The sequence below is a fragment of the Cynoglossus semilaevis genome, chromosome 8 (assembly GCF_000523025.1).
Source record: "Cynoglossus semilaevis isolate Cse_v1.0 chromosome 8, Cse_v1.0, whole genome shotgun sequence".
NCBI classification, from domain to species: Eukaryota; Metazoa; Chordata; class Actinopteri; order Pleuronectiformes; family Cynoglossidae; genus Cynoglossus; species Cynoglossus semilaevis.
In genome coordinates this window covers 3124689-3141703 of record NC_024314.1, presented here as the reverse complement: position 1 = coordinate 3141703, position 17015 = coordinate 3124689, and the positions used below count along the sequence as shown (strand labels likewise).

Sequence of the window (17015 nt, the reverse complement as noted above, 5' to 3'; positions counted from 1 at the left end):
CTCGCAAATCTTTCTCTGCCCCTGTCATTGTTGGACCAGGAGCTGTTTAGCCAAAGCCACTGCCTGTCAACTTAACAATTCCATTGTGTTTCAAATAATTAAAAAAAACATTTTGAGGGCAAAGTAAGACCCAGTGTCTGATCAGGCCCTTAAATCATAACTGTGTACTACTGCAGTGTACTACTCTTACTCTATGGGCCCATCAAACTTAACTTTGACCAATTTGTACACTGAAAAGATTAAATATATATTTACATTTTCATATAAACCACATATACTTTATATATACAGCACATGACACGTTGATGAACTTTGACTACATGAACATAACAGTACATCACGGCACAATATGATTCAATACTGAAACCTTGAGATTTCATCTAAAAATAGAATGACATCCTTTTATTTCAATTGCTCAGGATCTACTAGTACTCCCACAATCACAGAGCAGTCCTGTTATATTTTCACTTAATATTTTGGCTCTGATATTCAGAGTATTTTTAATTATGAATTTATTGAATATCTTTTACATTAAATACGATCCACTTTAATGGATCCCTAAATCATATCTATTCACTAAGGCAGTGTTGCTGTTTTCACCTTTCCGTTATCTTGAGGGAAAAAGTATTAGTACAAACTTGTAAATAATCCTAAAACAGAAAAACCCTTTGCAAAACTATCTTTGAAACACTTGGTGGTAATGACAGAGAATTTGCTGGAGCTAAAGGTTTTTCAGCTATGAGTGGATGATATTTCTCATTTTCATTGTTGAGATTAAAGAAACTGGAAATACATTTGAATATCTGTTCAGATCTGGTAGATAGTGATAACAGCTGAGTCTGGTTCACACAGGAGACTTTTGATCAAATCTGTAAACAATGACATCATGGAGGCAAATCTGAAAGTCATCAGATCTGAGTGAGACTGTGTTTGTTAAGGTTCCCAAACATAAGGTCTAAGAGCAGATAAAGATAATTAGATTGAGAACATTGCTCCAATCTATGGACCAATTAATTCCCATTAATTAAGTCTTTTCAATTTAAAAGCATTTGAATTTTAACAGACAGAATTTTAAATCCAGTGTTTGTGCTTCACTCTGGCCTCAGATCAGACCTGAGTCAAAAATAAAAAAAAGATCTTCTTCTTCGTGAGTGTGTCATTACCTGTCTTGCCTCAGGTTCCTCCATGCTGTACTGGGTACTAGCGGGCCCCTCACTCACTTTATCTCCCAGAAGGAAACCCAGGCGCGTCATCAATGTGTTGGCTGCCTCATCCACCGACGGAGGGGGGCCCAGCTCCTGGCTTGACTCCCCTACAGTGGAGAGTGGAGGGAGGGAGAGAGGGAGGAAAAAGGTGGGAGTTGGAATGAAACTGTGTCAGTGGTAGGCAGGAGCAGCACAGCAGCAGCTTGTTGAAACCGTCTTAAAAAAAATCCAGGGAAATTCTAAAAATACTGAAAGTACTGTGAATGTGCTTCAGCAGCTTTCTAACAACCAAACACACAAAGCACCTGTGAAACACTGCTACCTACCTGGGTTCTGCCGCAGCTCAGTGCTGGGCATTCCACATCTCTGTACAGCTGGTTATTTCTGTTAAAGTACCTTCTTATATAAACTCCAGGGGGGGGAAAGAATCCCTTCAGCCAGGACTACAATAATCCACTCAAAAACTCCGCTCCAAACCGACAGGCAAGAAAACCTGACACAGTGACAACAACTCCTTCCGCACGTCTCATCATCAATGCAGCCTGTGTGACGTAATAAGATACGCCCTTTACCTGTGTGTGTAAGAGGGAGGGAGCGAGAGAGAGAGAGAGAGAGAGAGAGAGAGAGAGGGAGGGACTTCTGTAGAAGTGTGTGTGTGTGTGTGTGTGTATCCCTCCTCCCTGTCCTGTTTATAAAAGACTCTGTTGCTAAAAAAGAAAACAAAAACATGAGGGTGAGCCAGAGTGATGATCAGATCAGTAAAGATCACACACACACACACATATATATATACACACAGCTGTGGGATCTCAGCCACAACCTAGACCCAGAACCCAAAACTAAAATGACCTCATCACCTCAGCTGTTGCCCAGTTGCCTGGTTACTTCCTCTCCATAACAATGCCTGATCACAGGTGTCATGTGTTCAACAACACCTGGCATTAACATGGAGCCTGCAGGTTCCTACTAATATTTCAATTTCAATTCAATTTCACCTAATTCACCACTGCAGACTCAAACCCCCACTAATGACTCTGCTGGCTGTTTGTAAACCAGTGTCACTACTGTGGCTAAATACCAACGGCTGTAATTGGACGTATCTGCCTCTGAATTGGTCTGGACACTGAGGACGCTGAAGCCAGCAGAACAAGATGGCAGGCAGGAAAATAAATAGTGGCAAGAAAAAGACAGGTAGCAGCTGCTCTAACTGTCTTTTCTGTTTTTTCTTTCTCCCTGCAGGGCTGGTTGAACCAGACTGGCAGGTATCTGCACCAAATCCTGACTGACGACCGGTAGACAGTCCCAGCTGCCTCACCCCTCTGTGAAGACAGAAGGCTTGTCTGAAGCCCGAGGTCTCTCTCTCACACACACACTCTCTCTCTCTCTCTCTTTCGTCTGTTTCATCTCTAGACAGCGGGCTCTAAAACCAGGACTCCACACTCAGTTCTGTCACAGAAGGACAGTCCAACCACAGTCAAGCTCCTCAGTGGATTTCAATGAGGTACTACACCAAAAATGCTAAAAAAAACCCTAAAAGTAACAAAAACACTGGGCTGCACCACCAATAGTTTGGTTGGACATAAACAATGACTGAAAAGTCCTAATGGTTATATTTGTGGGCGGTTCATTCTCTCAGTTAACTGGTAAATATTTGGGACTAAATAGAGACATATGATCTTTTCAACAGGGATAAATATCACAGAAGAAATGTCGATTTCAAAGCTGCAGCTAAAAGTGCCAATAAAAGCACATGGACGTGAGCTGAAAGCTAACCCTGAAAAGGACACTGGTTCACTGGTATTCACTAGTTTCTGTTAGTATATTTGTAATTTCTCCCTGTGAACCCCATCACTTGGCTGAGGTCTGCTGGGGCTGGCTACAGACCACCCCACACCCCCACTGACAGGGATTGGTTGTCAGAACAGAACTGGACAAATGTGAATTTAGTTGGCAATTTTTGTCCAATAAATCATTGTATGTGGGAAACACTAAATTACGGATTTTATATTTTATAATGCATTTTAAAAAACTGATATTATTTGGTTGGTTCTAGCTAAGCAGGTACGGCTGATAGGGATGCAAAACTGCAAATGTTGCTGTGTCTCAACAAAAAAACACACACACTCAAAATGCTCAGCAGCAGCCAATAATGAGGTCATCACCGTGCATTAGGCCCAAAATGGCAAAGTCCATATGAGCTTAAAGGAGATAGACATTGCAGCTCAGTAATGCGGCTGGATACACGTGCAGAATACATTAATGAGAGCCTCCAAGGTCACTGAGCATCCCTTGAGAACGAGTGGCGTAATGGAGAAGGTGTGAGTAGATGGAATTACTGTTCCACATCCTTAGAGGTAATAACGCTTGGGACAAGCGGGATGCGCCAGCATCCATAGAAGAAGATTGGAGGCAAAAGAAAACATGTAGCAGGTGGTCATCTGGAAGCCTTTATGTGTCTATGTGCTAGCAGCAGCAGCAGCAGCAGCAGCAGCATCAGCAGCATCGTCTGTTTGGCTGCGTCTGGACGTAAAGGCAATCATGGCGTTCAGGTTGACTGGTCAGTAGTAAGCAGTGAATACATTCACACTCATTAGTCAGTGGCTACAGAGGAACCTGAGAGTTCAATGTCGTGACCAAGGATAAACGAGTGCCGTGTAACCGGGTGGATAGGAATAGACAGTTAGAACAAAATCTTCTTTATCTTTCTCAAACTCCTGACCAGGGGCCACATCTGCCCCATGAACCCACCCAAATCCATTCTGCAAATAGATATCAATAATACATTTAATTGGCTCCTGGGGTCATTTGTTTTTAAACAAAAATGTACTCTCTGTTTGCTCCATTGTATTATACACTATTTATAATAAATACTTTAAATGATCTATTTTTTTTCTTGAGCATTGAACAACGGTACCCTTCAATAAAACAGTCACAGTAGTACTGTAGCCCTGAGCTCACTGAGTTAGAGACTCAGTGAGCTCTACAGGGTTTCACCAGCTCAGTGTAATGACCGTGAGCTGAACAAAGTCTGTCTTTTAGATCATACTCAAACTCCACATGACATTAATACAGGGGCCAAACACATGATTAAGACGTGCAATTCAAAATGCCACGGTCATTACTTAGTTATTCAACTCATCCTCAGTGTCTGGTGTGCAGCGAAAACCTCTTCATACGTCCAGTGTACATGCTCACAATATAACATCAAGTAACACGCAACATGATAGAATAAAAAGCCAGTGCCGCCTGTGAGTTGACTCAGTGTCTTGAAAGGAACAGTGAACCTACGCCAAGTCCAGTTCAAATTCACTGAACACATTTGCTGCAAACTTCAATCCTGCCACACAAAAAATGTTACATAGATTGTCTGTGTAGGTTCTCAGTCATCCAGGTCATTTAATCCAAAGAAATAGTTACATCGAGGGCAACTGGACAGAGTAGGTTTTTATTGTTTTTGAAGACGTTTCAAAATGTTCCAGGTGAAACGTCTTAAAAAAAGAAAAAAAACATCTACTCCGTCCAGTTGCCCTCGATGTCACTATTTTTTGGATGTTATGTAGTTTATGTTGATGTGGAAATATAGTTGAAATTATATTAAGACATTTCACAAACATGATAGAAGACACTGAGCTGACACGTTGGCTCCTCCCCCTTTTCTCCTTCCGATTCCTGACTGCTGTGAAAATCCAAGACGTGGTAGGATTTAAAGGGCATTTTTCTTCCAAGTGCTGTTGATTAGAACCCTGTGTCAAGGGACATTCTCTGGCTGAGTAGAACATTTGTTGAGCTGAGGAAAAGGAAAGGGAAATCGAACCTTTGCTGTAGTTCCTGCCAATTCTTCCAATAATAATGCCGTGGATCAGTGGGTAGCGCAGCTGTCTTTTAATCAAAGGATGTGGGATTGATTCCAGACATTGCTTAGTCTTGGCCACTACTGTATAACAGCGTTGTACGAGCGAGCGCTACAGACCACACTGACAAAAACAGAGGTATGGCTCTACACAATTATAGACGTCTTTTATTATAAACATGTTTATGTTGTACAGTACTTGTAAGGATATTTTGAGCATGAGGTTGAAAGGTTGGTTTTGTAGCTACATGACTCCTTGTCTTCCTTTTCTTTTTTCTATCTGCAATTTAAAATTACCTTTGAACCCACAGTCATTTGCTCTCATAGTCAAAATAGAATTTAATCCTATTGTATAATTATTACCAAGAAAAAAAAAAACAAGACATGCCTGTCAGGGTAACTATGATCATGAATACCTCCTATCAGGCTCTTTCAAAGTCTTTGATATGGTGATGAACAGGGACAATTTTATCCACATCAACATCTGTGTTTGAACCAAAACTAATGAGTCACAGTCGCAGGGGATTCATGCATTAACATAATGTTAGGTTGATTTTAACCCCACCTTCTGTTCTTTAAATACAGATTATGACAATCACATGTCTTCTTTCATCAGTGCAGACAGGGCTTGAAAGCTGCAGGACACTGAAGACACCACAACTGCATCTCTGTGTCTAATTACAGTGACAAGATAAGATAATGCTTAATTATCACATCCTGACAGGAGAAAGAACAAAAATACACATTTATATGATGCATATGTACTAAATCCATACGTATATATGGTGGTGGTGGTGCGCCTTAACACACACACACTCACGGATTCTTGAGCTGCACAGGAGACAGATGGTCGCCATAGCAACTATCTTTGTGCGCAGTTCGAGGAGTGTGTTCAGTGCAAACGCATCTGCTTCTTCCTGACTGTCCGCAGAGCAGTCCTCACGCACACTACACGGCAGAGGACAGCATGTGAGACTGGACAGGACAGAGGAAAGTATTAAATGGACCTGGCCTGCAGGTGAGATAACAGACACACACAGTGGAGGCTCCTGTTTCACCTACAGAGTTGTAACACGGGCCACGGAGAAGCACACAGACTTGGTCTGTGTGCTCAAGGTGAGGCAAAAAAAAATTGCTGAAAGGATAGGAATTAAATGACACCATTTGACAGAATAAGGAACCAGAAAAGTCAAAGCTTCAGGTCAGAGGACAACATAAATAGTGTGGCATTCATTTCCCTATGCAAAGAAACCCACTGGATATATTTTTAGTCTTTTGCGTTTATCTGATGTGCCCTGAGGATTGTGCTCATGTGGTGTTTACCCTATTCACTCTGCCCCCAGGCTGCCCAGGCAAAGTCATTCTAAATATAAAGTCTGCAGTATTCAAGTATTTATTTTAGTATTCGGTGTGTGTGAGAACACGTAGATCCACTTCCTAATAATTATAAAAAAATAAACTTCATAATAAAGAATAACTAATAAAAATACACTTCACATATTTAACAAGGGCTATTGTCCTGTTTAAGTCAGTGTTGTCAACTATTGGACTCATTAATTCAAATTCATCATAATGATAAACCCATACAAGTTAAAACATACATGCATAAATATTAGTTCATTAAAAAATATCTCTCATCCCAGGTCATGTTCTGTTGTCCCTGTGCTTTTGTACACGACACTTGGCAGTGCAGTGTGTTTACTTTACATTGTTTACTATTCTCATTTACATTTCCAGCTGCCAACTGCTGTCAACATCACGTCTTCAGAGTAAGAGACACAAATGTATTTCACCAAAACCAAATATTTTACAGATAACACAAAAAACAAATGGCAAACAAATCTCCGTACACAGTAGTTCCTGCTGTAGGTGGCCTGATGTCAAAGGTCAAAATGACAACAGTGGGCTGTAGTATCCACACCTCCTCTGACTACTGGCTGTAGGATGAAGCTGAGCTCTGACGTCCTTGGAGAAGCTTTCACTCCATTATTTAAAGGGAACGTCTGCTGGAGAACTTTATGAGACGGCTCACTTATTATTCACAAACCATATTTATGACCCAGCAAATTTATTTGTGGCCATAACAATCAGCCGGTAACCGACTTACTCCCAGAGAGTCTGCTTCCGAGTGTGGACAGAAAATGCAATCTGATGTTGGAGAGGGTGCCCTGCTGCAAATCCTGCCAGCATGTCCTTGTTAAGAGCTAAGATGTCCATCTCCCTGCCTGGGTGACGCCAGTCATCACCCCTGAAAACTCATCTCAGGTTGTCAATGCACAACAGTGAAGTGCCGTTTGTCAACTGTTTTCCTGCCTCGGTGGCAGCAGAGAGCACCGCTGTAACCCAGTAAATGTCAAATCTGCAGAAGCTCATTGCTGCTGCACACAGCTCAGCGATCATGTCTAACCACCAGCTTCTACATACAGCAAACCAGGAAGAAGGAGCTAAAAGTCTTATGCTCATGGGTTATTCATAAAATATTTATATTTTTGTAGAGGAAGATTTTTTAACTGAAATGTTCTTGTAATGGTACATCCAATACTAATTTAAAACAGAGGAAAAGTAGGACTGAAAATGTCATATTATATAAAGAAAAGGCTTTTTAAAAAAATAATCTCAATTTTTAAGATTCAGGCTGCAAACTACCATAGTCTTTGTGTATTCCTGACCCCCAGCTAACAACCATAACAAGGTAAATCAGATAATGATGTCCAGTAGGAGTAAAGCAGCTCAGCCTGAGCTACAGATATGAATTTCTAAATTATTAAAAGTTTCACAAACAGAATAAAGTTGGTTCAAGAATATTACCTGATAAAATATTTAAGATTTTTTCTTTTTCATTATGCAACCAAAAATGCATTTGTTTATCCATCCAAAGGGAACAACATTATATTTTAATGTACATCTTTAAAAGTTTACTATAATTGAACAAATTTAACAGTCCAGCTCTGAAATCCCATCAGTGTGTCTGTCTTGTCTTCCATTTCTGGGATGTTAGTAAAAGTCCACACAGCGACCAGTGACTGAGCCAACAATCCCGATCCGGAAACTTATATTGCATTTCTCGGGAGTAACAGGAAGAGGAGAAGCGAGATGAGAAAGCAGATAGACTGAACTAGACCCAAATCTCACAAGAGCACTTTCCTTGAATGACCGGCTTTTCTGTCCTCACCATGCCAGTAGGGGAGGAGGAGCAGGGATGAGGGGTTCTGCCAGGCACAGATAAGGGGGTGTTTGAGAGAAATCTAGATGGTCTGCAGGATTACGCAGCGAGTGCCCACAGTGAACAAAAAAACTGCAGCAGCACCTAAACAAGCTCTGTGTCCAAGAAAGCAGAGCGGAGTGGGAACATCGCGAGGGATGATTAGAGGCAGAGAGAGGTGGGAGGAAACAAGGGTGGACAGAGTGGGCACTGGCGAGGCTATTTCATTAGCAACCTCAGTGGATCTGTGTTTACAGCAGCGGCTGCAATAACTAACAAACCAACACATTTTCATCGTCACTGAATGTGTCCCACTCTGTGCTGCAATTACACACAGGAACCAACAGAAATAACAACAGAAATGAGGGATGACTTGGCCAAAACACTTACCAGGGCAGTATATGTCCAGGTCTGGGTTCTTGGCAGTGGTGGAGGTGTGTGTAGGGGAGCCAAGCTCTGATTGTGGAATGCGAGGGCTCTCCACAAACTTTGCTTTCCGCAGAGGGGCTGGGAGCAGAAAGCGCACACACACATGTATAGAGAAGGAGACAACGTGCACACACACACACACACACACACACACACACACACACACACAGACAGACACATACATGCGCACAGAGATAAGGGAGATGGAGGAAGACAAGTGACAGGGACAGGACAGAAAGGGAGGAAGACAGAGAGGCCATGAACTTCAGGGCAGCACACGTGTAAAATGTAGACATCTAGTATTTTTCTCTGAAAATCTGCTGTGTATGCATTGGTGTGAGTAAACACACAAAAAATGCCCCACAAGGTTCTTGGCAACAGAGCACACTAGTACACAAGCATAGCCAATACACACATTAAAAAGTAAAAATATCACAATATGTCCCCTGTGCAGTTAGCTCCAGTGCCAGAGAAGAACATCAGAGGCACTCCTGACACTGACAAAGGTAGAAACCCCAAAAATAGCCTTGAGGTGCAGAAACATTTTTCAGAAAGGTTGGTACACTCACTGTTCAATAACAACGGAAGTCCTTTGTAATAAATCTGAACTTTTATGAGGTAAAAAGCTACAGTGTGGAACCTGCCACTTTTGTCCATTCTAGCTTTAGCAAACCTTGAGCTGCTCAACAGTCCCTGGTCGCCGACGTCTGATGACTTCAAGATGCACCAGACATTCGTAATAGGAGATCAATCTGTGGTGCAGGAACGCAGTAAAACACACCATGATTACAAAACAAAAATCTAAATCTTATCTAAAATGTTCTAAATTTTCCAATCACATTTATATCTGTTTTTCACACTGAGGCTGCAAATGTCCTTATGCCTGATTCAGGCGCACAGTCAGTGGAGTTCTTTCATCAAAAAGCTCACAGTGAGGGAGAATGTGTTGAAAGCCGTGGGCGGGGGGTGTGACACGATCTTTTCCTGGGTTCTTAAGAATGACATGGGGATTCAGAGGCCCGTTACCCAGCTTAGAGTAACATGAATGTATATGCTGCCACTGCAGAAAGAGCCCACTGAGGCTAGAACGAACATGCATGAAGGTGAGACCAACAAAGCACCTGCAGAAGAGCGCCATCTATTCACGATAATCCTTTGTAAGTGGATGTAATGGCTGCATTTAAACAAATATACCTCCTCCTTTTCCTCACTCCATTCCACTTGACCTGCATGCCAAGGTTTCATGTTAAAGCATGAACAGTATGGTGTTATACTGTATTTCCAAACATAAATAGGCCTACTGTTTAATTAGGAATCAGGACTGGAGGCTCATCCATTTAAAAAAAAAAAACTAAATCAACATCACCAAGATTAAGTAAAGGTCACATTTTAAATGTTCTCATTTTATATGTGTGAGGTTTTGAGATGGACATGGGCTAAGCCTAATATGGTCTTAATGGACTAATGTGGGTTTATGTAATCGTCAGGGGTTTAGAATAGATTATTCGCCGCATTCTAGGAAGTGCTATCCATTCTTTTGGCTGAGTGCACATGTCCAAAGGCATCCAGTGCTGCAGCATTGTGCGCAAGCGGAGCAGGATAAGTAGAAAGTCATTAGGAGCAGCAGAAACATATGTTCAAGCAACAATGACTCTGGAACAATGAGCAGATTATTGTTACTGATGCCAGTTTACTGCACAGTGCGTGTGTTCATAAGGTCCGAATAAATCGCAATGCAGCAAAGGCCTCCGCCATCGCATTAAAAGTTAATGTGAGGAACCAAATTAAAAGTACTGGAGAACATTTGCCCAAACAAATGTTAAAAAACAACTTGTGTTGCGGTTATGTGATGATTTAAACTAATTGGTACTTACACACACGCCTAACAAATTGGACCTGGCTCGTGGAATCACTGTCTGACACCCAGTCTGAAAAATTTTATTCAACAAATAAATTCTATTTTATTAAAAAAAAAAAACAATAAATGCATTTGCAAGCTCATAGAATCGCCTTCTTTAAAAAAGAAAAAACATATCAAATTTGTGTTCTTTATGGTTTGGTACTGTAGTACACAGACTATATTAAAACATGCTAAGTTTCCATCTTAGTTAGAGATGGTTAAATCCAACTGTAGTCTAAACTCCACCTTGCCTTTAGTTTTGTCCTTTTGTCATGTTTTGTAGCTTCACAATGTGAAATCAATTGATGTTAAATGTGAATGTAATAGCCGTAATATCATATATCACCCCTCCAGAGAACAGTTCATCATTCACACCATCTGCACCTGACAAATGCCCTTTATCGACAAAATAAGAGCATGATCTAAGGCTGGGGTCATCACCACGGACATGTATCAGGTCAGATAATATTCTTATGTCGTTAGAGTTTGTCAAGAAAAACATAGCAAAACATGATAAAACCACGACATAAAACAAAGTAGAAGTAATCAATTTATTTTTTCATTTTCCTATTGACCCACTGCCCTGGAGACTGTTAAACTCTGGTCTAAACACATGTATTAGGCATCACACATATGTACTTGATATGAAATGGTTATATTCACAGTCTTGTTTTTTTAATCACAGTTGTTGCAAGGTTGAGGATGCACAGCTCCTCAAGGGTGAAACCGAACATCCAAGCCAAAAAGCCTGCCAGCAACACATCTCCTATTTCACTTGAAGAGCCGTTGTGCCTACAACGGCAGATTTTTCCACCAGTGAGACAAACCGCTTCTCTGCAGAGCAAAACTATTAGTCTGAGGAGGTGCGGAAAAGAAATCCTGATATCCTACACCACTGACTTCAGACCAGGGCTTTTTGTTGGTAATAAAGCATAATCTGTTTCCACAGCCCTGAGACACCAATCTGCCAACAATACACCCAACCACACCTTGTTTTAACATCCACACACCCATGGGCACCGAGACGGCTGTGGGTGTGGTATTCAGAAAAACCATAGGTCCTGACCCGCCAGTGAAAACAACATCAGTGTGGAACAGGCAAAGACCTCTATGTTGTGCAGTACTTGGAACCTTCACCTACAAAAGAACACATGACATCCACTGCCGTCTCCAATGTCTAGTTTTTTTTTTTAAGGAAGGAAAATGAACTCCTTGTCATTATGACACATATCACTGAACACAACAAAATGTGACCTCTGCATTTAACCCATCACCAAAGTGAACAGTGGGCAGCTTTTTGAGCGGCCGAGGACCACTGCCCTAAATCTCTTTCAAATCTTTTTTTTAACCAAAGTGAGCCAGTCCTGGAGATCTCCAACGAGACAAAGATACTGAGAAACCAAAGCCAGGTATTCTGCAGTGTGGAACGATAATAAAAGACCAATGTTATTTTCAATTAAACTAAGTTCTTGTTGCGATCTGTTCCCTGATTCGTATCAGCAGCAAAACTAATGACTTGGTTCTTTGTCTCATGTTCTAACTTTACCCCTAATCGCCCTCGTCTGCTGTGGAGATATGAGATATTGCGATCGCTCACTCAACACAGTCAGTCAAACAAACATGACAAAATCTACTTGGCAGAGGAGAAGGAAGTTCTCTGTCAGAGCTGGGTCTGTGAGTGTGTTCCCCTCTGTCTCACCCTCTGTCACACACACACACCCAGATAATATTCTGTAAGACAGTGTATGTGTGTGTGTGTGAGTGAGTTTCCACAGTGACAACCGTCAACTGACATCGAGGAAGAGGAAGAAAGGGAAGGAGAGGGGAAGAGAGGGGAGGTATCCATGGATCAATCACAATCAAACCTGATCTGTCCTGACGTGTTGTATTGTCTCCTGAAAGTGTGAGCAATTAAAAAACGCAGCCTCGATCACTGAAATGGTGAGCAGCAGTCAGACAGGTCAGTCCCTCCTCCAATCAGAAACAGATTTCTCTGTTGAACCTGCCACACATCACTGAGCTGCTCTTGCACCTGCACCGACACAGTTGCGACAGATTTCATTAGCTTGGAGAAAAAAGTGACATGTTGTGGACAGATTTCATTAGCTTGGAGAAAAAAAGTGACATGTTGTGTGTGTGTGAAGAGTTAGTGCTAAAATATGACAGCACAACTGCAAAATAAAGGACATGCTCACATGTTTACTCACTATTAGGTACAATGTTCAACTGGCAATGAAAATATCCAACCTGTAGCAACTCATTTTAACTAAATACGTAGACAGGACAACTGAGGTTGACATCAGAAGCATCATTGCTGGATCCCATGATCAGAAAGTTGACCCTCATCAGGTCCATCCCATAATAATCACAGTTTCAAATCTTCTGAGGTTAGTTCTTAAGGGTCGACTGCTAGCACTTCTAGTGATGTTCATACGTCACAGTGGAGGCAAGGCAGCGCTGAGAGAGAACCAGATGACCAACATGATGTACCTTATAAACTGAATGTCAACAGTTTACATCCAGTAGTACATATTAGACTTTTTACCTGAGGTGTACTTCTAAACATCTGTTCCTTCCTTAGTGACTGTCGTTGCCTATTTCTCTATTCTACCCAAAAATATCAATAACATAAACCACTGTGGATGGGAGATTACTGTTTGTGTTATGTTGCCACCCAGACCTCACCTCTGTGAAATGGTGTGGTGTCGTTGTCTATTGGACTAAATCCTCTCAACAGAACAGGTTCCAGAAGACTAAATCCCAGGGATTTTTCTGCTGTGGTTCTGTTGTCAGCGGCCGACTGAGAGTGGCTGACAGATCCACTTCTCTAATGAGCTTATGAATAAATATATATCTGCACAGATGCACACGACCATGTAATGGATATCTGTTACATGGCCGTGTGTGTGTGAGGGTGTGAATATGAGTATGCATGTGACATGTATGCGAGTAAACGTGTGAGATCGGAGTAGGAAAGAGAGATTGGAGACAGTACAGAGAGGTTAAATAATCACACACACACACACACACACACACACACACACACTGCCAGTGGTGAAATGACCAACAGAAAGAAAATCAGTCAGTACTGTAATTCAAATTCAAGCTGTGTTCTTCTCCTCACCAACAGTCCCCTCTGCAGGACCTGAATATGAATCACAAACTCCTGTTTGCAAACGCACTGCAAGCAGAAACAGTGAGCGATGGGAAGGAAACAAACTTCTTGGTACGGCAACTGGTCTAAAAGGTCTCACTTACACATGACCTCAGGCGCGGACTCAGACAAAGACATCGGTGCACACATCAACGGCGAGGAACAATAACGTGGGTGAGAACACACGTTGCCCAGCTGTCTGCAACCCAAGCAGAGCTCCAGCAGAAACCAAACACGCGGCCCTGGTAGCCATGGAAACAGAAAAAGACCAGACTTCTTCACTTCAGCGAGATAGTGGTAACGAAGAGAGAAGAGGTGATTCCTCTGCTGTTGAAAGCGTCAAGGTCCCAACACATTTGCTCAAACATAATTAAACAACTTCTCAGTATCGACAGCTGCCTCACAGGAGTCTTCAGTTGTCCCCTGAAATGAAGGAATGCAGCAGCAGCAGCAGCAGCAGCAGCAGCAGGCAGGACTCTGAGCGCCTGTTTTGATTATCACAGCACCTGCAGAGAATAATTTCAGGGCGGTCATAGCTCCGTTTGTGTTCTACTACATTCTTTTTCCATGGTCCATGGCCGGCTCTTTGGGAGTGTTGTGTCAGGAGGAGCATCTGGTGTAGAAACTGAGCCAGTATCCCCACAGGATTATTTGCTGTAACAATCCCAGAAACAAACATTCTCATTGGCTACACACCACTACACGCCATTGTTTGGTCCAACAATGTACAAGCTGCCAATTTTAGGTTTTGAATTCAAGTTATGCTGTTCCCCAGTCATTAAAGCAGCCTTCCAACTAAGACCTCCATCCATCCATCCATTTTCATCCACCGTATCAACCCCACTGAACCTTCCTGCAGGTGGTGAGTCCACTGGAAGGTACCAACTGCCCTAACAGGGATTTGATCTTGCCCAGGAGGTGAACCCTGGGGTTTCACACCAATGACAGAGACGTTGACTCTGGGCCAAAGCACCACCCAAATAAGTCCTTTTCAAGTAAACTTTATTCCTGTTTATTAGGAACCACAACAAATGAGAATTCAACCACAAAAGGGAATGAATGAAGTTAAATGAATAAAATAAAAGGGGATTTTGGGGTTAATAAAACTTCAACAACAAAAAAGCTTCAACAAAACTTGCAACAATAGGAATAAAAAACTAGAATGTGTATAACAGTTGATAGTTGACCTTTTGAAATGGTCAGTGAACCCTAACACTACGGTGGTACAGTGGACCGCATGTTGAGCAATGGAACACAAAGGTGTACATAATTAAAATAAAGATAAGTAAAAATACAATGTCATAAAAGAAAATTGTGTTATTTCTGCCAACAGAAAATGACATAAAATAATTTCACCCAAATTTACACAAAAGAATCAATTTGGATCTGAGGCATCAGAGCCAGGGTGCAGAAATCCTATTGTTTGAGACTAATTTCATCTGTTTTTATGGCCACGACCCAGGGGCTTATTCCTGGTGCTTCACACATTCATCTCAGGCTTGTCTCATTGACTCAGTCGAACAGAACAATGCAGACCAGATGTTGCTGTGCAACACGATGAGGCTGTTTAGTCACATCCCTAAAACACTGGCTGCTGACAGTCAGTGGAAGTCCATTAGCTGGGCTGCCTCTCCCTCTTTTGTAACAACGTGTGGGTGTCTCTCTGTGTGTGTGTGTGCGTGTGTGTATCTGTCATTACAGCCTTGGGAGGATTAGCCAAGCAAGGTGAAGCACAAGCAGAATTTTAAGAGAGAGGGAAGTGGGAATGAGGTTTTCGGAATGCTCATTAGGTGAGATCGCTTCGCCCCAAAAAGCTGTTAATTCAGCGATTCACTTAACCTTATTGAGGCCTAGATTAAACCAGGATATGGCAGCTGAATAAACAAACAGCAGGTTATGGTGGAGACGCTAGACATGAGACTGCATACTATCCACTCTGGGCTGTTCATCTTATTTGAACAAATTTAAGTCCAAAAAATCTGTGTTTTTCCGCAAATCGTCCATCTGTATGCGCATCCTGGAAAGAAGACTTTAAGAGTTTTAAAGCAGCAGTGTGTTTTTCTTTTTGATGCTGCAGTTTAAGTAGAAAATTATTCATTTATTCTAATGAATAGGCTTAAGTTACTTATGTCAAAAAAATATAATGGTTAAACTGATTTAACCATTTGCTAGTTTGTCTAATGCCTACTTTTCAATTGTGCTCATTTGTATAAATGGGCAGTGTTCATTATAGTAGAAAAATGCCCACACTATAAAAGATGACAACAGCCTTTAAAGAGTAGTCCAGACTGCAGTCACTACAGGATATTTAAGGTTTTGTTGCAGATTCTACATAGATGCACAAGTGTAAAGACATCAAACACGAGCTGTACGTTTTTGAAACCCAGTGTTTAGTCCACAGCTCAACTTAGCTGCATTGTCTCTGTACATGTGTTTTCTTCTCTTTTCAGAGCCAGATGATTTTTACTATACCATCTCTGGTCAACATCCCCAACACGTGCCTCCTCCTTATGTCCATACCATCTGGCCCGCAGTCCATAGTCTGTTGATTCCTAAAAAAACTCAGCCATTCTGTGGCAGCTGTAGCAGAGAAGCTGCCTGGAAAAAAGAGACTAACTCCATTCAATAAATCCTCTGTTTGCACCACTGCAGCCCTGTTAGTGACGACAGTGACACAGAGACCTGACTCTGAACTTTTCACATCTCCTTCCCCTGTGGTGACCAAAGGCAACTGGCCTCTTAAGAGCTGAGGATGCCAGCGAGCAATAAAGTTAAATGAGGCACTGCTTAAAGAGAGAGAAAGCAGCATAATTACCAAGGACACCACTTGATACAGTGGCTTAAAATAGCTGCGGACCGCCTTGACCTCTGACTCAATTGTAGTTTATCCCCAGTGGAGATATTTATAACTTCCTGGCTACACACACTCCAAAACCACACCCTCGTCATTGAGAAGATTCACGTGGAGCTGCCTGTTCCTGTCACTTAGTGAATTTAATCAGAAACGTCAAAGGGAGAGCACAATTAATCAGCCTTCTATATATTTTTTTTTAACATGTGGAGATAATCTTCCACGATACTTAATTTGGCACAAAGCGCACGTCACAACCTCCAAACTCCTTTCACGACTGACAAACGCTGTAATCGTTTGTTGCACATTTGTTGTGTAATCCTGTCGCCGTACAGACTGATAGCATCCACACAATGTCGGAGCCGTGATTCAGACAAATGCCTCATAGCGGTTAAGTGCCCTGCAATGACTGGCGAAAAACATT

The 17015-nt window shown here is 41.9% G+C and overlaps 1 protein-coding gene across 10 annotated transcripts in view; it reads right to left on the bottom strand.

The window, feature by feature from the left end:
* Positions 1-17015, bottom strand: part of tanc2b (tetratricopeptide repeat, ankyrin repeat and coiled-coil containing 2b) — a 115702-nt gene that overhangs the window by 36427 nt on the left and 62260 nt on the right. For 6 of the 10 annotated variants that reach the window (XM_017034114.2, XM_017034115.2, XM_017034116.2 and 3 more), the window contains 2 exons: positions 8648-8764; positions 1164-1312 (listed from right to left, as the gene is read on the bottom strand). In XM_017034114.2, the coding sequence (XP_016889603.1) occupies positions 1164-1312; positions 8648-8764 (266 nt within the window). The other 4 variants (XM_017034118.2, XM_025057950.1, XM_017034120.2 and 1 more) reach the window with 2 other exon arrangements.